The sequence below is a fragment of the Thamnophis elegans genome, chromosome 16, assembly GCF_009769535.1.
Source record: "Thamnophis elegans isolate rThaEle1 chromosome 16, rThaEle1.pri, whole genome shotgun sequence".
Lineage (NCBI taxonomy): Eukaryota > Metazoa > Chordata > Lepidosauria > Squamata > Colubridae > Thamnophis > Thamnophis elegans.
In genome coordinates this window covers 25,060,096-25,083,071 of record NC_045556.1, presented here as the reverse complement: position 1 = coordinate 25,083,071, position 22,976 = coordinate 25,060,096, and the positions used below count along the sequence as shown (strand labels likewise).

The following is a 22,976-nucleotide window of genomic DNA, read 5'->3' as shown; positions in this document are numbered from 1 at the left end:
TACTCCGAAAAATACGGTATATTGGCATTTTGAATTGCTATTATTAATTGACTAAAAAAAAGAACATCTAAGCAACACAGAGAGACTTCTTATAACAGATCCAAGGTGAACCTGTTGGCAACAATACTGTGAGAAATGTGAATTTTTTGAGATTTTTGAGATTTTATTAATATTTATAGGCCGCCCTTTTCCCTGAGGGGACTCAGGGCGGCTTACATAAAATGGGGAGGGGAGGGTACAGACAATAGACACAAAATAGTACATAAAAGTAAAATAGTAAACAACATTCATTCATCATTCGGGTGGGGACAGATTATCTTTATCCCCACCCGACGGGCTAGCCAGGTCTTAAGGGCTGTGCGGAAGGTCTGGACGGTGGTGAGGGTACGAATCTCCACGGGGAGATCGTTCCAAAGGGTCGGAGCCGCTACTGAAAAGGCTCTCCTCCGTGTGGTTGCCAGTCGGCACTGACTGGCAGATGGTACTCGGAGGAGGCCTAATCTATGCGATCTAATTGGTCGCAGGGAGGTAATTGGCAGGAGGCGGTCTCTCAAGTACGCAGATCCACTACCATGGAGGGCTTTATGAGTGACAAGTAGCACCTTGAAGCGCACCCGGAGATCAACAGGTAGCCAGCGCAGCTCGCGGAGGATAGGTGTTATGTGGGCGAACCGTGGTGCACCCACAATCACTCGCGCGGCCGCGTTCTGGACTAGCTGAAGTCGCCGGATGCTCTTCAAGGGCAGCCCCATGTAGAGCACATTGCAGTATTCCAGCCTAGAGGTCACAAGGGCCCGAGTGACTGTTGTGAGGGCCTCCCGATTCAAGTAGGGTCGCAACTGGCGTACCAGGCGAACCTGGGCAAATGCCCCCCTGGTCACAGCCGTCAGATGATGGTCGAAAGTCAGCTGTGGATCCAGGAGGACTCCCAAGTTGCGAACCCTCTCTGAGGGGTATAAAGTTTGACCCCCCAGCCTGAGTGATGGAACACTGATCGAATTATTGGGAGGGAAACACAACAGCCACTCGGTCTTCTCCGGGTTGAGTACAAGCTTGTTAGCCCTCATCCAGTCCATAACGGCCTCAAGACCCCGGCTCATCACGTCCGCCGCTTCATTGAGTTGGCACGGGGCGGACAGATACAGCTGAGTATCGTCCGCGTATTGATGGTATTTTATCCCGTGCCTCCGAATGATCTCACCCAGCGGTTTCATGTAGATGTTAAATAGTAGGGGGGATAAGACCGAACCCTGCGGCACCCCATATGATAGGGGCCTAGGGGTCGATCTCTGCCCCCCCACTAACACCGACTGCGACCTGTCCGAGAGGTAGGAGGAGAACCACTGCAAAACAGTGCCTCCCACCCCCACCTCCCGCAGTCGTCGCAGAAGGATACCAGGGTCGATGGTATCGAAAGCCGCCGAGAGGTCGAGGAGAACCAGGATAGAGGGATGGCCTCGGTCTCTGGCTCTCCAGAGATCATCGGTCAATGCGACCAAAGCGGTTTCTGTGCTGTAACCGGGTCTGAAGCCCGACTGGAAGGGGTCGAGATAGCTTGCTTCCTCCAAGGACCGTTGGAGCTGGAAGGCCACCACCTTCTCGACAACCTTCCCTACAAAAGGGAGGTTGGAGACTGGTCGATAGTTGTTAAGAACAGCTGGATCCAGAGATGGCTTCTTCAGGAGGGGTCTCACCACCGCCGCTTTAAGTGCGGCGGGGAAGTGCCCCTCCCGAAGAGAGGCGGTAACAACCGCCTGTATCCAGCCTCGTGTCACCTCACTGCTGTTGGCAACCTCACTGCTGTTGACTACCGAATGATTCTATGTATATAATATGCTTACTAAGTACCAAGTATTAAGTACTAATATCAATATTAGCAGTAAACATTATCACTAGAAATATTAAGATTATTAAGAATATCAATAATATTACAGCTGTAGTAATTAATGAAATAGAAAGAGCGTGATTGATACAGGTTTTATTGTTGTTTCCAATAGTGACCTATATTTGTGATATTTAACCCTGATATACCTGCTATAGCCTCATATAAGAGATAATTGTTTATGTTTTATAATTATCTATATATGATAACTAAATAGAATATTAATAGCCAACAACAGCTGGAGAGGTGGAAGTCTACATTGGTGGGAAGAAAAAGTGGGAGAACTTTATAAAAGATTATTTTGTGAGGAGATTATTAAAAATGATAAGTGTTATGAACTTAACGAAGATAGGAACAGGGAGAAAACAAGGTACTGAATTGACAGGGGCAACCCTGAGTCAATCAGGCCAACAATCTATGGAGGAAATGGTTCAGAGGGAGAGGTAAAATTCGTTTAAAGATCTACAAGGTATGCAAGAGGTGATGAAACGAAATCATGAGGAACTGAGAAAAGAGATTGGAGAAGCAAGAAATGATACAGGAGAACTAAAGGGGAAGATGCAGTCAATGGATGAAAAATTTGAATTCTTTCAACAACAAATTACGAAAAATGAGCAAAAATTACAAGAAATGGAAGTGAGGATGGAGAAAGAAGAAAAAAAGTGGATGAAATTAATGAAAAATTAATTCAGGCTAATAGGAAGCTGGAAAATATGGTTGCATTTCTAGAATCTGAAAAATCAGCTCATTATCTATGCTTTTAGAATGTAAGAGAGGAAAGAGGAGAAGACTTACCAGAAATCATGGCAGAATTATTAGTGAAAGCACTTTGAATCGAGAAAGGAGTGATGCTGGCCGATATAGACGAAACCTACAAATTATGTAAGGAGACATAATCTACCAAAGGAAATACATGTTAGATTGGTGAAGAAATCAATCTGAGATGAAATACTACATAGAACGAGAGATGAACCGATAGAATATGGAGGAAGCAACTAATAGTCCTATAGCAAATATCAAGAAGGGCCAGAGAAATGCGAAGACCTTACCAATTCTTGACTTCCAAACTAATCAAACACAAAGTCCATATAATAAAAACAAAAATAACTGTTTGAATATCCCAAACTGGGAATTGCATACAGTTCATTAACACAACAAAAAAGAGGAGTAGAAGAAAACCGAGAAGCTAGAGAGCAGACTAAGCGACGTTGAAAGAGAGAGTAGTGGAATACTAAGATGGGAGATGGATAGGTCTGAATTTTTCTTAAGATTTCAAAAATCTTAAAAAGGAAAAAGGAGAGAACTTAGTTCAGATAATATCCAAGATCCTGATAGATGTATTAGAGATATCCCAAAATAAGATGATAGATATGATAGACAAATCTTTTTGAGTACATACAAGATATGCAATGAGAAATGCTCTTCCAAGGGAAGTGCATGTAAGATTTACTAAGAAAACAACCAAATTACAAATTTTACAGAAAATGAGATACAAAATTAGAATACAAAGGCAAGGAGATTGTAGTTCTCAAACAAATCCCGAGAGAGGTGAGAGACAGGAGAAGAGAATACCAATTCCTGACCAAAGTTCTGATTAAAAAAGATGTTAATTACAGATGGCTCATACCGGAAGGTCTACTATGTACATGGCAAGGACAAAGACACAGGATAGATACAATTGAGAAGGCAGAAGCTTTTTATGCAGAATATTTTAGAGAAATGTTTGAGAAAACTGGGAAAGATGACTTTGTGGCACAACTACTGGAGTCACCTACAACTGCGATTGAAAAACTAGAAGGAGCTGTAGGTGGAATTGAGAAAGAAGAAGATGCGGTGGGGGATGTAAGCTGTAGAGAAAAACGAGAACCCAGATCTCCAAGAACTATAAACCCTGTATATAAAGTATAAACATGGAAGAAAGAAAAATGATTACAATTAACATTAATGGACTTAATTCGGTAACTAAAAGAAAGAAAACATTCCATAAATTAGAGAAGTTAAAACTTGACATAATTTGCCTACAAGAAGTACATATCCAAAAGAGATATGAACATCTACTAATTCAACCAAAGCTTGGGAAAATGTTTTCAACACTGGCAAACTGCAAGAAAAGAGGAGTGATCTTCTATATTAAAGGCAATATTCCAGCAAAATTAATTTATGCAGATGAAGAGGGAAGAATTCTGATGGTGGAAATTATGGATACTAAAAAAAACACTCCTAATTGTAATTTATGCCCCCAATGAAAAACAAGACGAATTCTATAAAAAGTTACATAAAAGAATTTTGGACTTAGACTATGGTGATATTTGTATGATGGGAGACTTGAATGGCATCGTGAACCAAAATATGGACTATAAAACACACAAAATAAAAAAGTTAAATAGAAAGTTGCTGCCGAAATCTTTCTTTAGGATGATAGATGAAGTAAATCTAAAAGATATATAGAGAGAAAGAAATGTCAAAAAAGAACAATACACTTTCTATTCAAATAGACATTCATCATTTTCTAGATATGATATGGGCTTCAGCAGAGTTGAGCTGCAATGTACAAGGAATTGAGATTGGAGCAAGCACCTGGGCGGACCACAACCCAATTTCAATTAAATGGAAAGGCCAAAGGGCAAGATCCAGATGGACATTAAATAATACTATATTGAAAGAAAAAGACTTTGTACAAAAAATGGAAAAAGAGTTAGTCCTTTTTTTTTAAAGAAAATAGGAAAGAAGATACATCAATGCAGAATCTTTGGGACACAATGAAGGCTGTTACTAGAGGTCTGATAATAGACTACACAAGGAAGAGAAACCTAAAGAAAAGACAAATGCATAAAGCTTTAGATAATGATTACAAAATACTTGAAAGAGACTACAGAGATCGCCACAAAAAAAAGATGTCAAGATAAAAATGGACATAATCAAACATAAAATGGACCTACTGGAAAAAGAAGAACTGGCACAAAAAATTAGAGGTGCTAAACAGAACTATTTTGAAAATGCAAATAAACCAGGCTGGTGGTTGGCATATAAGCTGAAAAAAGAGAGAGAAACAAAGAAAATATTCCAATTAAGAGATGAACAAGGACAAATTCAGTATGGAAATATTGAGAAAAAAAATATTATACAAGACTACTATGCTAAGATCTACGAACAAGAGAAGGTGGAGGGGGGAGGAGTCAAAAAGTACTTACAGGATGCCAATCTTCCCCAGATATCAGATGAAATTAGAACAATGCTAGAAAGTAAAATAACAATGATGGAGCTAACAGATGCACTTAAAAAACAAAACAATGGGAAAGCCCCAGGACCGGATGGACTACCTGTGGAATTTTACAGAACATTTGAAGAAACATTGATTCTCCCACTCCTACAAGTCATGAATGAAGTGATGTTTGAGAGCAAAATACCAAAGTCATGGTCAGAAGCGTATATTACATTGCTACCCAAGGAAGAGACCGACCTAACACAAATTAAGAATTATAGACCAATTTCCTTATTAAATTCAGACTATAAGCTATTTGCATCTATACTAGCTGAGAGACTTAAAAAATATTTAAATGGCTTCATCCACTCAGATCAAAATGGCTTCTTACCTAAGAGACAAATTAAAGATAATATGAGAATGATTCTGAATACTTTGGAATACTATGAGGCTCACCCCGAAAAACAAATGGCTTTGATGTTTCTCGATGCGCAGAAGGCTTTTGACAATGTGAATTGGCAATTTATGTTTTTACAACTGGAGCAGATGAACTTTGGTAAGAAATTTACTCAAACCATACGAATGATATATCAGAGACAAGCAGCAAAGATAATGGTAAATGAAGAATTAACAGATCCTATTGAAATAAAGAGAGGTACGAGACAAGGTTGCCAATTATTACCACTACTCTTTGTCTTAACATTAGAGGTCTTAAACAGAAAGATCAGAGAAGAAGAAGAAATAAGAGAAATGAAAATTAAGAAAGAAGAATATAAGCTACAAGCATTTGCAGATGATCTAGTTTTTATTCTTGAAGATCCACTAGAAATAGCACCCAAACTGCTAGAAAGAATAGAGGAATATGGAAAAGTAGCAGGCTTGAAAATAAACAAAGACAAAACAAAGATTATGACAAAGAATATGCCAGCAACACAAAAGGAAGAATTGTCAGAAACTTTGCAGATTCAAATTACAAGTAAGGTTAAATATTTGGGGATATACTTATCGCCTAGATGCAGCACTCTTAAGGAGGACAACTATACTAGACTAAAACAACAAATAGCAACTGATCTGATGAAATGGGAGAATTTGCATCTATCAATGATGGGAAGAATTTCTACAATTAAAATGAACATTTTACTTAGAATTTTATTTAATTTCAGACAATCCCAATCAGATTGGGTAAGGATTTTTTTTCAAGATTTAAATAAAATAGTTTTTAAGCTTATTTGGCAAGGGAAAAAAGCTAGAATAAAACGTGTTCGGAGACCGATCGGGAGCCAGTGCAGCTTGCGGAGGATGGGTGTAACATGGGTGTATCTAGGTACACCCAGTATCGCTCACGTGGCTGCATTCTGGACCAGTTGTAGTCTCCAAACGCTTTTCAGGGGCAGCCCCATGTAGAGCGCGTTGCAGTAGTTGAGTCTTGAGGTGACGAGGGCAGGAGTGACCATTTGAAGTGCCCCCCCCCCCTCCGTCCAGGTAGGGCCGCAACTGGTGCACCAGGCGAACTTGGGCAAAAGCTCCCCTGGTCAGAGCTGACAAATGATGTTCTAATAACCCAAGTTGCTGGCCCTTCTCTGAGGGGTGTAAAATTTCACCCCCCAGGTTTAGGGATGGAATATCTGGACTATCCTTGGGGGGCAACATCCATAGCCACTCGGTCTTGTCAGAATTGAGTGCAAGCTTGTTCATTCCCATCCAGACCCTAACAGCTTCCAGGCACTGGCACATCACTTCTACCGCTTCGCTGAGTTGGCACGGGGTAGACAGATACAACTGGGTATCGTCCACATACTGATAGTATTTAATCCCGTGCCGGCGAATGATCTCACCCAGCGGCTTCATGTAGATATTAAATAGGAGGGGGGACAGGACCGAGCCCTGTGGCACCCCGTATTTAAGGGGCCTAGGGGTCAACCGCTGTCCTCCAACCAACACCGACTGCGACCTGCCAGAGAGGTAAGAGGAGACCCACCGCAAGACGGTGCCTCCCACTCCCACCTCTTCTAGCCGTCGCAGAAGGATACCATGGTCAATGGTATCGAAGGCCGCTGAGAGGTCAAGGAGCACCAGGATAGAGAAATGTCCTCTATCCCTGGCTCGCCAGAGATCATCGGTCAGCGCGACCGTCGGAGTTGAAAGGCCACCACCTTCTCAACAACCTTCCCTACAAAAGGGGGGTTGGAGACTGGACGATAGTTTTTAAGGACAGCTGGGTCCAGAGGCTTCTTAAGGAGGGGTCTCACCACCGCCTCTTTCAAAGGCTGCGGGAAAGATCCCTCCTGAAGAGAGGTGTTCACAATCCTCTGGATCCAGCCTTGTGTCACCTGCCTGCTGGTCGAGACCAACCAGGAGGGGCACGGGTCCAGCAAACAGGTGGCAGCACTCATCGCTCCCATGGCCTTGTCCACTTCCTCAGGAGTAGCAAGCTGGAACTCGCTCCACAAAATTTGATCAAGACCCTCCCTCGGCATCTCTACTGGCCCTGTCCAAATGGGTCCGTCCAAATCTGAGTGACTTTGTCCGACAGAAACTGGACAAATTCCTTAGCTCTTCCCTGTAAGGGTTCCCCGGCATCCCTCCCTTTCAGAAGGGAGCGGGTTATCCTAAACAGGGCAGCCGGGCGAGATTCTGCGGACGCAATAAGAGTGGAAAAATGAGCACATTTTGCCGCCCGTATTGCCACTAGATAAGTCCTAATGTAGGCTCTTAGTAGTGTTCGGCCGGATCGGAGTTACTAGCCCTCCAGTGTCGCTCTAGGCGTCTCTTTTGGCGCTTCATCTCCCAGAGGTCCTCGGATTACCAAGGTGCTCTCCTGGATCCACTGCTGCGGAGAGGCCGCAAAGGCGCAATCTGATCCAGTGCCTCAGCCGCCGCTATGTTCCAGGCAGCGACCAAGGACTCAGTCGGATTGTGGGCAAGGGAGTCCGGTATCTCACCAAGCTCTGTCTGAAATCCCAATGGGTCCATCAGGCGCCTGGGGCGGAACCATTTAATCGGCTCCACCTCCCTGCAGTGGGGGAGCAGCTTCCGAAAATCCAGCCTCAACAGGAAGTGATCTGACCATGACAAGGGCAAGATCTCTATCCCCTTTAATTCCAGATCACGTCTCCACTGTCCCGAGAGAAACACAAGGTCGAGTGTGTGTCCCGCCATATGAGTCGGACCCTGAATTACCTGGGTCAAGTCAGAGCGTTCGCCAAGAGATGGCAGGTTGAAGTCCCCCAGTACTATAAGTCTGGGGAACTCAACCACCAGTCCGGCTACTGACTCTAGGAGCGCAGGCAGGGCTGTTGTGACGCAGCTGGGAGGTAGGTACGTCAGAAACAACCCCACTTGACCCCCCCAGGTCCAACTTCACAAAGATGGACTCACACCCGACAGTCTCCGGAGCAGGGATCCTGCGAGGAGCTAATGATTCCCGGATAATAATTGCCACTCCCCCACCCCTTTTCTGGTGTTGTGGTTGGTGAAGCACCTGAAACCCTTCTGGGCACATTTCTGAGAGGGGGACTCCTTCCTCATGGCCCAGCCAGGTTTCAGTAATACATGCCAGGTCTGCCCCCTCGTCTAATATTAAGTCCCGGACGAGGGGGCTTTATGAACCACAAACCTGGCATTTAGCAGCAGCAACCTGAGACCAGGGCCTTGACTTCCCTTGTCACCTGGTCCTAGAGATGAGCTTACAGGGCCAGAACAAGGGATCGCTGTGACGTAGCGAACCCTCCTTCCCCGGTAATGGCTAGCCCTGTAGCTCCCGCCATACCTGTCCCTCCCAGTCATGACCGCAATGCTCCGGCCAACCCCCCGTCTCCACAGGTCCCCCCCTCCTCCCACTGTGCTCGTTCCCCTCGGCAGGCCATCCATACCATGTGCTCTGGGATGAGAATTGCATCTCTTCTTTAAAGAAAACAGGAAAGATAATACATCTCTACAAAATTTATATGGCTACAGCGAAGGTATACATGAGGGGAATTTCCATATCTTATATAGCAAAAGAAAATAAATTAAAAAAGCAAAGAGAGAATTCTTTGGAAAAAGAATACAAAAGACTGGAGGAGAAACTACAAGGTAAGCCGCAAGAGAGAAATATAAAAGAACAAATGAACTTAATTAGACATAAATTGAATCTATTTGAAAAGGACCTGGCGCAGCAAATAAAAAAGATAAACCAAAATATTTTTGAAAATGCTAACAAGCCTATTAAATTTAAAAAACAAATGGAGAAGAGATGGATTAACAAATTACAAGATGATGAAGGGAATATATGTTACGAAAATGAGGAGAAGAAAAAGATAGCTAGAAATTTTATGAGAAATTATACAAGAAGACCCACTGCCAGGCAGAAAGGAAAATACTACAATATCCTGAGAAAGCGGAATTGCCACAAATAGTAGTGGAACACAGGTGGCATTGTTATTTTAGATATGCAAAAAGCTTTTGATAACGTTAATTGGGAATTTATGCTACAGCAATTGAAATATATGGAATTTGGCGATAAATTTTAAAATATATCTCAGGCGAATACCCTAACCAAGAAGCTAAAGTAATAGTAAATGGAGAGTTGACAAAAAAGTTTAAAATACAGAAAGGTACGAGGCAAGGGTGTCCTCTATCCCCACTGTTATTTATATTGTCTTTAGAAGTATTACCAAGAATAATACGGAAAGAAACTAAAATTAAAGGTCTGGAAATTAGGAAAAGTCTACAAATTGCAAGCAGTTGCAGATGATTTAGTTTTTATTCTTGAAGAACCATTAAAGTCGAGTTTGAGACTGATGGAGGTACTAGATTACAGGAAAGTAGCCGGACTGAAAATTAACAAAACTAAAACTAAAATGATAGTTAAAAATCTGATGGAGAAGCAGGAGGAGGAATTGGCCAAGGGAATAAATATTCAGATTGAGAAAAAAATGAAATATTTAGGAATCCATATAACGGGAATGTGTACATCAAGAACTGGATGAGAGCTAACAAACTGGTACTCAACCCGGACAAGACCGAGTGGCTGTTGTGTTTCCCTCCCAATAATTTGGCCAGTGTTCCATCGCTCAGGCTGGGGGGTCAAATTTTACACCCCTCAGATAGGGTTCGCAACTTGGGAGTCCTCCTGGACCCACAGCTGACTTTTGACCATCACCTGTCGGCTGTGACCAGGGGGGCATTTGCCCAGGTTCACCTGGTGCGCCAGTTGCGACCCTACCTGAACCGGGAGGCTCTCACAACAGTCACTCGAGCCCTTGTAACCTCTAGGCTGGAATATTGCAATGTGCTCTACATGGGGCTGCCCTTGAAGAGCATCTGGCGACTTCAGCTAGTCCAGAATGCGGCCGCGCGAGTGATTGTGGGCGCACCACGGTTCGCCCACATAAGACCCATCCTCCGCGAGCTGCGCTGGCTACCTGTTGATCTCCGGGTGCGCTTCAAGGTGCTTCTTACCATCCATAAAGCCCTTCATGGTAGTGGATCTGTGTACTTGAGAGACCGCCTCCTGCCAATTACCTCCCTTCGACCTATTAGATCGCACAGATTGGGCCTCCTCCGAGTTCCATCCGCCAGTCAGTGCCGACTGGCGACTACGCGGAGGAGAGCCTTCTCAGTAGCAGCTCCGACCCTTTGGAACGATCTCCCCGTGGAGATTCGTACCCTCACCACCGTCCAGACCTTCCGCACAGCCCTTAAGATCTGGCTATCCCGTCAGGCCTGGGGATAAAGATTTTAATCCTCCCCACCCGAATGTTGAATGAATGTTGTGTTTTGTTATTTTATTTCTATTTTTACTCACGTATTGTCTTATGTTTTGTCTTGCACTCCCCCTCCTATGAATTGTAAACCGCCCTGAGTCCCCTCAGGGAAAAGGGCAGCCTATAAATAATAAATAAAATCTAAATCTAAAATCTAAAATCAAAGAAGATAACTATGTTAAGTTAATAAATTATATAAAGGAGGATTTGGAGAGGTGGAAAAATTTGAGACTCTCTTTCATGGGAAGAATAGCGGTAATCAAGATGAATATTCTACCAAAATTATTATTTTTGTTCCAAAATATTCTCATAAAATTAGATAACAAGTATTTTGGGAAATTGAATAAAATGACATCAGAATACATTTGGCAAGGTAAGAAACCAAGGATTAAATTTAAACTTCTGCAAGATGTAAAAGAAAGAGGACGATTTGGTATACCAGAGTGGGAATTTTATTACCAAGCAACTATGCTTATCTTGATAAAATAATGGATAGAACTAAAAAATAATAGACTGCAAACACTAAAGGACCATGACTTACATTTAAAATGGCACACATTCTTGTGGTACGGGAAACAGGTACCACATCAATATTTTCAGAGACACTTTATAAGACAGGCATTATTAGAAATATGGAATAAATTCAAGAGGAAAATTTACAGCAAGATTCCAATTTGGCTATCAACATTAGAAGCTAACGCTGCATCCAAATCTTATTAACAGGTCACCTATAAAAATATAATAGACAAAAAAGGGAGATTAACATCCAGGGAAGAGCTAAAATAGCAAGGGATAGAATTGGAATGATGATCCTATTTTCAAATCCAATCTTGTTACTCGAAAGATATGAAAGAGTGGGACATTAATAGGGAGTTGATGGTAATAGATAATAATATCCTTTTGGGCATATTTGGAAAAATAGTAAGAATGAAGATTTCCAAGATTGGACCACTATTGGTTCAGAATGTATGGGTAACTGCTATAAAGACTGAAAACTGCATCTTTGACTTTTTTTCTTTATCTATACCGTTTCTACCACTTTTTCTTGAGTTAAACTCTGGTCTGAATTTGAAACTAGTGTTTTAAGCTTGAAACCTTTTGAATTTAGATTACTGCATCCCACTAATATTTTATGTGTACAGCATTATATCACTTAGGAGATTTTCATATACTTCAGTGAGATCCAAGGTTTCTTCAAACATTCTATCTTTATTGCTGAGGCTTGTATTTATGGACTTGCCTAGAGCCCCTACAGTTATCAGTGATTCAGAAGTAGAGAGTTTGCCTGTGACTAAGTCCTTCTTTGCCCAAGTGAATCAGTTAAAAAAAATTAGGATGGGAAATAGTTAGCATTTTGTCAAAGTCCAGTTCTTTGAAGAAATGCAAAGTTGGAACCGGAATTGATTTGCACAAGGAGAAACAACCCATCTAAGAAGATTGAACATCTAAGAGACTCAGTTCTGATGGAGTGGTTCAGGTACTGGCCCTGAAACCAGGAAATGGTAAGTTTTAGGTCTCCATAAGGCATGAATGCCAATTGGGGAACTTTGGGCCAGTGACTCACTCTCAGCCAGACCCACCTCACAAGATTACTGTTGTTGAGGATGACAGGAAGCAGAGTATTAACTGTGTAGCAAGAGAAGGAAAAGAAGGATTAAACTGTAATTATTATTATTATTATTATTACAGTTACCATCCTTTATTGCTAAGTGACATGGTCAAAAAGTGAGCCATCATGTGTCCATACTACTTTAAGATGGTGGTTACAGCTGTCTCAGTTGCTGCTGTTAGGCAAATCCCACATGGTCACATCACAGATCGCAAATGATCATGTGATTGTTGGATGCTGGAGTCTCATAATAGTGAGCTGGTTGCCAAGTGCCCAGAATTGCAATTACATGAGCAGGGGGATGTTGTAATGGCTGCACCTACCAGGACACACTTAAAGACCCCCCTCATTCAATACCATTTTCAATTTGGTTGCTGAATGAAAAGTCATTCAATGAGAACTGCCTGTATTTTTCATCTAATCTAAAAGAAAGATGAGATGAAAGGGCATGAAATGAAAAAGCCTCATAATCCCTACCCTCAAATGCAGCTTCAAAGATTGGCTGCAAAAGAACAATTCAGCCCTGCACCCCGCTTTTCAAGGACTTCTTCTCAATAATACCCTAAACTATTGTAATTAGTAGCATACATCTTTGGTCCTCCATTTCAGGCAGGTTCTCAGTTGGCTCTATTGGGTGGAGTTTGGGCTTTAAAAAAACAGAAAGCCAATTTAATCTCTGCAAATCTAAACTCTGCTCTTGTTGCATCTGGGGAAGTCTCCTCAAAGGGCAGATGAGAAATGACTTGACAATACTCACCTGGTCCAGAGAATAGTTGACGTATGAGATGGTAAGATGAGGATCAGCCAGAAACTGCCCAAAACGAAGAGACAAAGTGTGAGCATTCACGACACAGCTTTTTTTTTTTTTGGGGGGGGGGGGGGGGAGACTGTCAGGATGTAGTGTTCTGCTGTATTTTACACATCCTGCACTACCTTATTCCAGATAAGGTCCTATCCTGTCAGAAAATGCAAGCTCGGAGTGGGTACCTTGCCAGGACAAACTAGCTTGTTGTCAAAACTTGTACCGTCTCCATTCGGGTTGGGGGTCTTCCTCCACCATGTACACCCTCCACATGTCCCTCACCTCCTGCTCCAGGCCCAACAGCGCCTGCCGGTAGGGCTGCAGCACGGCGTCCAGGCCGGTGCAGAAGGCGCGCAGGTAGATCCCGGGCGGAGAGGCCAGCACCTCCTGCAAAGAGGCAAAGCGAGGTGGTGACTCCCCGCAGAGCGCCCGCGGCCCGCCATCCCTCCTCGGGAAGGGCGCACCTGCGGCGGGGCGGCGGGCGGCGGAAGCGGCGGCGGCAGGGCGTGCTCGGCGAACTGCTCGATGAACTCGTGCAGGCGGACGTAGAGCGCGCCCAGGCGGCAGACGCGGGCCAGGAGGGCGGCCTCGCTCGGGTGCAGGAACGGCGGAGGCTCCGGGGACACCTGCGGAGGAGGAGGAGGAGGAGGAAGGGCGCTGGGCCGGACCCGCGGAGGGAGGGAGGGAGGGAGCCCCCCCCCAGCCGCCTTCGCCCCGCCGCCTCGCCCACCTGCAGGCCGCCGCCCACAAAGAGGCCGCCCGGGTAGCCGCGCAGCGCCAGCAGCAGCTCGTGGATCATGGCGGCCCCGCGTGGGGACTGGGCCTCAGCCCCTCTTCGCAGTCGCCCCAACGACGCCCCCGGGCTCCTCGGGGCAGAGTCGGCCCCTGCGAAGCCCGTCGTCTACCGAGGAGACCGGCCGAAGCCCCGCCCGCCGCCCGCTCAGTCGCCTGGAGTCCTGGTGACGGATGGGGTCCTTCAGGCACTTAGCTCGGCTGCCTCTTTAGGAGCTGCAGCCCCTCCCTCCGGCCGCCCTGTCAGAGCTGCTTCGTTGGGGTTTTGCCTGCGCCGACGCCGCTTGCCGGGGGGGGGGGGGGGGGGAGCTCAGTCTGGCCAGGCGGAGAAGTGCGAGGAGGCGGGTCTATTGGGCGCAGCATATACAGTTTTATATTTCTTCAATGTAACTTTTGTGAACATTTTAAGCAAGATAAAAACTAACATGAACTAATATAAAACAAGGAACAAAAAAGGTCTAAAAGTGCAAGAAAAAGGAAAAATAGAAAAGAAAGAAAAAATATACAAAGAAGTGGCTTCTGATATTTTTCATAGCAGCAATAAATATAAATACATTTCAACCTCTCTAAGACTGCATAATATTGCTCTTTTTTAAATAAAGTCATTAGCCACATTAATTGGTGATGAACTTGTGTAAACATGAAAAAATGAATTTGTGATCTTTGGTTTTGATTATTAGACAGGATAGGTGGTAATAGGAAAGCAATTTATCCCTTTCAGCAAACTCTACCAACTTTACCAACTATTCCTCCATAGTGGGCAATGTCAAATCTTGAGTTTTACTTTCTTGTGGCGTCTGTTTCCTGACCTGGACTACCTCAAAAGTTGACAGGATAAAACAAGTATAATCCAACCTTCCCATTTTAGAAAATGTTAGTGAGAATGCGATTGGACAATTCCTCTAGAATAGTGATCCCCAACTTTTCTCCTTTTTCTGTGATTAGTTCAGTTGGTTGAGAGGGGGAAAGTCAAACCTATGGTATCTCACAGCTCAACACTTTCGCTTGGCCTTTTCAAAGCCTACACGAAATTGCTGGGTGAGGTCATTGGTCAGTTTGGGTAAGGTCATTGGTTCAGTATCAGGAGGATGCTGATAATCCATCAGACTTCTCAACCCTGTTACTGTTCAAGTGATGTCGCAATGCTGTACCAGTGCTGGGAAGCTGTGCAAGTCTGCCTGGGGAGAACTCAATCCTGCCAAGACTATGTGACTGTAGGGCTCCTGATCCTGGAGACTTTCCATGTCCTCTCTCCCACTAGAGACTGTACATACTGGGGTCTTTTTGGATTCACAAGTGCTTCTCAAAGAGCAGGCGGCAGGTATAGCTAAGAATGACTTGGAACAGCTTCATCTAGTGCCCTGGATACATCTGTTCCTGGGTTAGGAAGCCTTCAGTCACTCATGCCCTAGTCACCTCTTAAATGGATTATTATAAGGTGCTGCATGTGGGACCGGCTTTGAAGACCACTTGTTCAGAATGCAAAGGCATGAGCCCTAATTAGGAAATCCGTTTTTTTTTTTGCTTATCCAGAATGCAATGACATAATCACACAAATGCTGTCATCATGTGCTGACATCTGAAGCAAGTCATGACATTTGCATTGTGACATTGTCTTGTATGTGACATCATTTGCCTTCCCTGGCCAACCAGGCCTCGGGACCTAGAAGACAGGCTTTCCAGACTGCAGATTTCATCAGCTGGCACCAAAACCTGTCTAAAAAAATTCAGCCATGTCTGCAAAAGTAAAGGGGTGGTTTGAATGTGGATTCCTTCTGTATGCTTAGCTGACTCTCCTCTAGCCTCACTACCACTGAATTGTTTGTACTCTCACTTTCCTCTCTATCTTTCTGTAAAGATCATGTCCAGCCTGTATCTCCACTCTTGAGGTTTCATCCAATAGTTCTACCCTTACTCTCTGGAGCAGGTGAGAAGAGGTCCGAACCCTCCACTATGAGACAGCCAGTCAAGAATCCTTCTCTAAAGCTAAACAGTCCTAGATCTTTGTGCCATTCCACATAGAACCTGGTTTTCATCTTTTCACTATCCTGGTGTTTCTTTTCTGGACTTGCCCCAGGTTGTCATTATTTTCACCCAAGCATGCCTCATTAGCAGTGGGTGAAAGGTTAGCTTTGGCAATAGATGGCAATAGCAAGTGCAGGGAGGGGGGCAACCATTGCAAAGAGCCAAGGTGGCGCAGTGGTTAAATGCAGCACTGCAGGCTACTGCTAGATCAGCAGGTCAGCGGTTCAAATCTCACCGGCTCAGGGTTGACTCAGCCTTCCATCCTTCCAAGGTGGGTAAAATGAGGACCCAGATTGTTGGGGGCAATATGCTGACTCTCTGTAAACCGCTTAGAGAGGCCTGAAAGGCCTATGAAGCGGTATATAAGTCCACTGCTATTGCTATTAAGTCCACTGCTATTGCAAAGGCCTTGAGGGGGCAGCAGGGTGGCCAAAAGGATAGGCAGATGTGGCTGGGGGGATTTTAAGCGCATATGGTAGTCCTGTGCAGGTGGGCTGCCAAATGCCCAAATTCTGATCACAGGGTGGCTGAGGACTGTGGTAACTCTCATTCATTCAGTCTCTCTAAGGGTTGCTGAACAAATGTACAAAGAGAGTGACTATTTACACAGCAAGAGGAATCTAAAAAAGGCCACCGGGGGTTAGAAATGGCCTACACTCCAGTGACTGAGATTTTGCCTAGAGAAGTGGTTCCCAACACACACAAACACACACACACACACACACACACACAGGGACATATAATTCTTACTTTACTCAAAAACTGAACTCTGCTCATGTGGAGGAAGCATAAAAGGCCATTAACTTGGTGTAAACAAGGTTCAAATTTCCCCCATTAAAAATCAAATGGCCTCCCCACCTTGGGAACCACTGGCCTAGAACATGTCATGCGATGCTGGATGAGATGCTGGCCTAAGAATAGCAACACCTTGTACATGGAGATGGGAAAGGAGGTGGTGCCACACTTAGACCTTAAAGATGGTTCTTTATATGACAACATATTCTTGGTCTAGAACAGGAATGACCAAATGGTTCATTGTAACTTTCCAGAATTAGCAAATCTGATCAAAAATCTTGAGAAGGCAAAATCAAAAGTCACTCCAGTGTTGCCCTTTGGTGAAGGATATATAATTGCAGTATATCATTTTGGGGAGTCCTGGCATTACAAAGCTGGAGGATCGATGGCCCAAAATATTATTTCATTACAACCAGAGTTGGGTAAGCATCCTTCTTAGGTTCTTCAACAATTGTCTTCAATGAATCAGGAAGGCAAAATATACAAGGTCTGCGTTATTTGTGTTCTTAGATTAGAGGAGGATCAAAGCATGAAAGAAAACTAGATCTTTAAGGGACTTCACTTTTAATGGCTTAATTACTAAAATATTAGTTTATTGTTAAGATGACTTTAGAGTATAAAGCGGCAGAGCCAGGTTTTAGTGATCCAGCAAGAGACTGACTCGCTGGGAGCTCGGCAGCAGCGCGGACCCTGAACTCGCCGCCAGGCTGCCCACCGGGTTGCCACTGCCGAGCACCCAGCCCAGGCGCGGGGCTTCGGCGGGGTTCTCTGGCGGGGCGCCCGCGTCTCCCCGGCGGCTGAGCGCGGCAGCCTTCCCGGGATAGGCCGGCCCAGGCGCGCTTCCGTTCCGCTCGTCCCCGCCGCGGCCGCGCCCTCCCTGCGCCACCACCCACGGGCGGAGCCGCCCCACCGCTTCCCCTTCGTCTTCCTGCCTTCGCCCTCCAACGGCCCGCGCTGCGTTGCGCTTCCTCCACTCCGCGCCCGCCAGAGAACCGCCGCCACCCTGCGCCCATGGCTGCTTCGGAGGAATGCGACGGATCGGGCGTAGCCCGGCCGCACTACGGCTGTGAGTCCGCGCGGGCAGGCGGGGGCCGTGGGGGGGACGCAGGGTGGGCGGGCGGCGGCTTCCTTGGCGGCGCGCTCGATCGCACCGGGCTTGGCGGGGCGCGGGGTTTCGGCCAGCGCTCCCGACCCGCCCTTCCGCGCCCAAGATGGCCGGAGGTGCTGCTGCAGCCCCGGCGCCCTGCGCGCCGCCGAGGAGCGGCCTGCTCCTGCGCCCCTTCTGCCCGGCAGATGCGGATCGGGCGCAGAGCCCCGCTCGGTGTGCGCAGGGCGCCGTGGCCGCCCTTGGCCGAACACTCCCGACCCGGTGGCTCCGTCGGCGCGAGGCGGTGAGGGTGAGTCGCCGCCCTGGAGAGGAGCGGCCGGGCCGGAAGGGAGCCAGTTGACGGTCGGAGGGCTGCCCGGCAGGCGGGTGGGGAATCCCCGGGCCGGCCGAATCGGTGGTGGGGAAGCGGTGCGGCGCTCCGCCCCCTGGAACCTCGCTGCCCCGCCGGGAGTGACCGGGCCTCTCCTTGCAGCTGTGCTGGACAACGAGAGGATGACGGCGGAAGAGATGGACGAGCGGCGCCGCCAGAACGTGGCCTACGAGTATCTGTGCCACCTGGAGGAGGCCAAGAGGTGAGGCAAGGGGCGCAGGCGGGCCAGAGCTGGGCCAGTGGGCGTGAGAAGGCTACCTGCTTGGTCGCTTGCGTTGCCTCCGACCTGGACCGCTGCTCGGAATGGTTTATGACTTGGCTTCCAGCTGAAATCCAGCCTTTCCCCGTTGATGCCAATCCAGGGGTTTTAAGTCAGAATGGTGGAAGGCGTTTGTTTGGGGAAGGCTATTGGCGCGGGGGGAGCCGTGAGATTTGGGTCTGGTCAAAAGAAAGAAAGGCTGAGAATTCGAGATCAGGTCCTTTGGGCTCAGCTGCAGCAAAGGAGGTTTCTGGAATTTAAATCCATTGTAATTCTATTTGGCATAAAGCTCCTAGAAAGGTTGCCTCTCTACAGTAATTGGCATGAGGAATGGCAATCCAGTTTTATTTAAAATTCTATGGCTTAAAAAGTATAGCTAGAACATTGAAATGCTTTCTTCACCTTTGGAGATTTTGGAAGGAAAAATACACATTGAAGTCCACATTGGAATACTTAATTTTTACCAACCAAATGATTTGGAAAATGAGACTTTATTTGTTAAATTATTGCCCTGCCATTTCATTATAAAAACTGGTGGTAGCAAACATTGCGCTCTTTTCTTCCCATATTTTCTCCCTGACAACAAGCCAGTGGGGTAAACATGGGGGTTAAGGGTCTCTTTTAAGGATTACCTCTTGGTGATAAGGGTGGCGGACATCAATATTTCCCCTCCCTTATTGCGTTTGCTGGCAGCCATCTCATAGCCCTATTCAGGATGGCGTCCCTACTCGGTAAGTTTGTCCCCTGGAACATCTAGGGCAGGCATGTCAAACAGAAGGCCCGTGGGTCACACCTGGCCCACGATGTGGTTAGATCTGGCTCACGGGGCTGCCCCGGACACAGTAAGTGGCTGGCCCCAGCTGCCTTGGCCCATCCCAGGAGGTGAAGAGCGCACAGGTAGGTGGTGTCCAGGGCGGCCCCACGGGCCAGATCTAAGGCTGAATGCCTTCCGGCCCAGGTGGCCATCGCAAAGTTATTATAGATTAGTGTGGAGCCAGCAGCAGTGCAGTGCCCGCCACCAGCACCTCCATGGCTCACTTGCCGTCACAGCTCACACTGGCCCTGCAGCCCACAAGCGCTTCCCTTTCACCAGGACACCTCCCCCACCCCTACCCCCACGTCGGAAAGCCACAGCCCTCGGCAGCACTACCACCTCTTCCCCTCCCTGGGTACGAGAGAGGGAGGGAGGACATGTGACTGAGGAGAGAGGGAGGGAGGAAGGAAGGGAAGGAAGTAGATGGGAATGAGAAGGAGAGAGGCAGGGAAGCAAGGGAAGGAGGGAGAGAGGAAGGAAGGAAATGAGAAGGAAGGAGGCAGGGAAGGGAGAGAGAGGAAGGAAGAAGATGGGAATGAGAAGAAGGCAGGGAGGAGATGAGAAGGAGGGATAGAGAAGGAGGAAAGAGGGAGGGAGGGAGATTGGAATGAGAGGGAAGGAAGGAGGGTCTGAGGGAAATTCTGCCTTAGTACTTGGCCACCAGCAGCTCTGCTGCCCGTTCACCATCCCCTTCTCCCTCCTCCTGGCCTCTCTTGGTGGTCTCCCATCCTATTGCTGAGGATGCTTTGCTTGCATGGAGAGGGAGCGACCTCCCTCTCCCCCCCCACACACTTTTCCCTCCTGAACCCGCCATGAGCAACCTGGTGAAGGAGAGCGAGTGCAGCAGCAGCTTCGAGGTAAGCGCAACTAGGCTCCCCCTCGGGGAAGCTGGGCTGGGCTGCAGGGTCCCAATTCCCCAGGAGCTTGAGGGCCGGGCTGGATGCTTGCACCCTGCTGCCCGGGCAGCCTTCTAAGGGACCTCTGTGTGGCCTGAAAGGGACAGTGAGACTCTTTACTGAATGAGGCTTTGGCGCTTTTCCTGGTCTCACCTTCCTCTGCGGGAGACTTCCAGATCTCCCACCCAGCTTTGTCCAGCCCCCAACAGGAAGCGGAGTTCAATGCTGCTACAGGTGGAAACGCAAAGTTTGCAGGAAGCAGTTTCCTCTGAGTCCAACTTCTGCCTTGACAGATCTTTGGGGGTGGGTGGGTGGAGCTGTGTGTGGGAAGGCTGCCCCAACAAGCCAGCATCCTTACCACACACGCTTGGAAATCGGGATTCCCTTTTGAGAAGGACTAACCTCCCTTTTGCAGGACCAGGGAGTGCTGCTTCTCTGCCTCCTCCTTTTGTTCTTCGGAGACCTGTCAAAGCAGAAGTTGGACTCCAAGGAAACTGCTTCCTGCAAACTTTCTCCTCCGTGCTTCCATACGCACACTTCCCACACAAACACACCATTCCAAGCTTGGAGACTTAACTACATCTGAGGTTGCAAACTGCCAATCATGCCTGTGCTTGTGGAGAAACCAGTGGTGGGTTGCAGGTGGTACGCCCCAGTACAGGCATACAGGAGCCAGCCCAGAGCACCGGATACTGTTCCGGTACGGTGCTGCGTGGGCCTACCCGCCCGCCCCAGCTCCTTACCTGAATTTAAAGGCTCATGCGCTTCCGCGCACACACATCACACATACAGCGCCTACGTGACGCTCCGCAGAGCAGCTGGAGTGTCGTGGAGTGTAGCGGAGGTGCTAGGATGCATGTGTGTACTGCGCGCAACCATGACGACACTACCGGGCCCATTCCAACCATAGCGGTTGGAACGGGATTTGAAACCCACCACTGGGAGAAACCCTCTCCTTTATGGATAAAAGTCCCCAAATGTAGAATGCATTGTGTCTGTGTCTGTGTGCGCATGTGTGCGCATGCACTTGCTTGACAGCAGTTTGGGGAGGCGAACTTGTGGGGCACCAAATTGTCCCCATGTCGAGTTAGCCATGTGACTTGTTCCATTCTAAGTCAGCAGCACCCAGTGCGCAGTGTTGAGCTGGCCGCGGCCACCTAGCCATACCACCTAGTCTCACTGACACAGCTGTGACCACCCAGCCATGCCCACCTGGCCCCTGTGAATTATCATCGTCTTACATGCAACTGGCTCTTTGTAATGCTGATGCGGCCATCAATGAACTTGAGTTTGACCCCTCTGATCTAGGGCATAGTGAGGAGGGTTCAGATTATCTAATGAATAAACTCCATCACATTTTCCCCTTAATCGAAGGGGTGGAGCCCCTAGCCTTGAGGGTGGGAATGGTGCCACCTCCCTCTTCCCCAAGAAGCCATTCTTGGATCAAATGTTTTTCACTAACTATTGACTGGTCTCCCTCCTTCCCTCAGAAGGAGGTTGATTTGCAACTGATGAGAAAGGAATTTGCAACTTGAAGGAAAGGGATCATCTAGACCTGCTTCTGTCAGATTTCAGGCCAAGATTCAGTACAGAAGCAGCTTTGGTTGTTCTCGTTGATGACTTGAGGCAGAGCTTGTTGAAATGGTGGTGCATAAATTCTTGTGCTCCTTGATCTCTCTAGCTTTCCATACCGTGAAACATAGTATCCTTCTAAGCCAGCTCCATGGCTAGAGGGTACCCTTTTATTGTGATTCTTTTCTCCAGGGACAGTTTCAGTTGGGGTTGGGAGATTGGGAGAGATCAGTGCCCAGGCCCCTCTCTTCCCTCATCTTCATGAACTGTTAAGTAAGTTCATACATTGGTACTAAAACATCTGTGTCGGAAGCACCGAAGTGTTTCTGTGAAGAAAGGATTTGGTGGGGACTGCACTGTTGCCTGGGGAACACCCAGTTAGGGGCTCCATTCATGTCCCCATGAAGTTGCCCACTGAAGTGGTACCTATCTATCCACTCACAGTTGCCCATTTTCAAACTGCTGGGTTGGCAGGAGCTGGACTGAGTGACAGGAGCTCACCCCACCCTGTGGCAGCAATGATTTTTGAATGTGAGCCTGCCGATAGTCAGCCCAGTGTTCTAACCTCAGAAGCTACTGTTCTGCTATCCAGTGGTTTGGGACTCAGTATCACCAGTACTCCAATGATACACAATGATATTGTTTGACTTTGAGCTATCATCTGAGGCTGTCGCAATTTTGTCCCAGGGCCTGGAAACTGGGCAGGTGTAGAAAGGGAGGAATTGTCTCCGAATGTGCCAAGACCTAAGTGGTTGTGGGTGTTTAGACTGCCCAGATAAGCTAGTCAGGCTTGCCTCCTTTCATAGTTCGGGCGCCCTCTTCACATCTTGATTACTGCCACGCACTCTACTTGAAACTGTTCTTGAAGATCACCCAGAAGCTTCAGCTGCTTCCCCCCCCCCCCATGGTATTTCAAAGGATCCTGAAGATACAACTTTCCCCATGTTTTGGGGAAATTTCTAAATCACCCAATTGGGAGTTGAGCAACATCTAAACTTAATAAATTGTAATGATCATTAAAATGTGCTAAGAGATCATGATTGTCTCAAGATTACCTATTGACTTTCCAAAGCTGAGGATTGTCTAGACTAGGAGGTCTCCTC

General features: G+C 46.9%; 2 protein-coding genes across 8 annotated transcripts in view; one reads left to right on the top strand and one right to left on the bottom strand.

Annotated features, from left to right (window-relative positions):
- The window catches only part of TUBGCP4 (tubulin gamma complex associated protein 4), a 34,191-nt gene extending 19,895 nt beyond the window's left edge, over nucleotides 1-14,296 (bottom strand). For 2 of the 7 annotated variants that reach the window (XR_004256617.1, XM_032232762.1), the window contains exons 1-4: nucleotides 13,973-14,292; nucleotides 13,707-13,868; nucleotides 13,525-13,629; nucleotides 13,198-13,251 (exon numbers count right to left, since the gene is read on the bottom strand). Coding sequence is in view for 4 of the 7 variants with exons in the window: in XM_032232762.1 (XP_032088653.1) it covers nucleotides 13,198-13,251; nucleotides 13,525-13,629; nucleotides 13,707-13,868; nucleotides 13,973-14,041 (390 nt within the window). In the remaining 3 variants the exon portion in view is untranslated. Of the gene's footprint in view, nucleotides 1-13,197; nucleotides 13,252-13,427; nucleotides 13,501-13,524; nucleotides 13,630-13,706; nucleotides 13,869-13,972 lie in introns of those variants that run through there. The other 5 variants (XR_004256618.1, XM_032232760.1, XM_032232759.1 and 2 more) reach the window with 5 other exon arrangements.
- Nucleotides 14,297-17,712: 3,416 nt separating this feature from the next.
- Nucleotides 17,713-22,976, top strand: part of IQGAP1 (IQ motif containing GTPase activating protein 1) — a 111,794-nt gene continuing 106,530 nt past the window's right edge. The window contains exons 1-2 of the mRNA XM_032233363.1: nucleotides 17,713-17,920; nucleotides 18,435-18,534. Coding sequence (XP_032089254.1) covers nucleotides 17,866-17,920; nucleotides 18,435-18,534 — 155 coding nt within the window. The 5' untranslated portion in view covers nucleotides 17,713-17,865. The remainder of the gene's footprint in view (nucleotides 17,921-18,434; nucleotides 18,535-22,976) is intronic.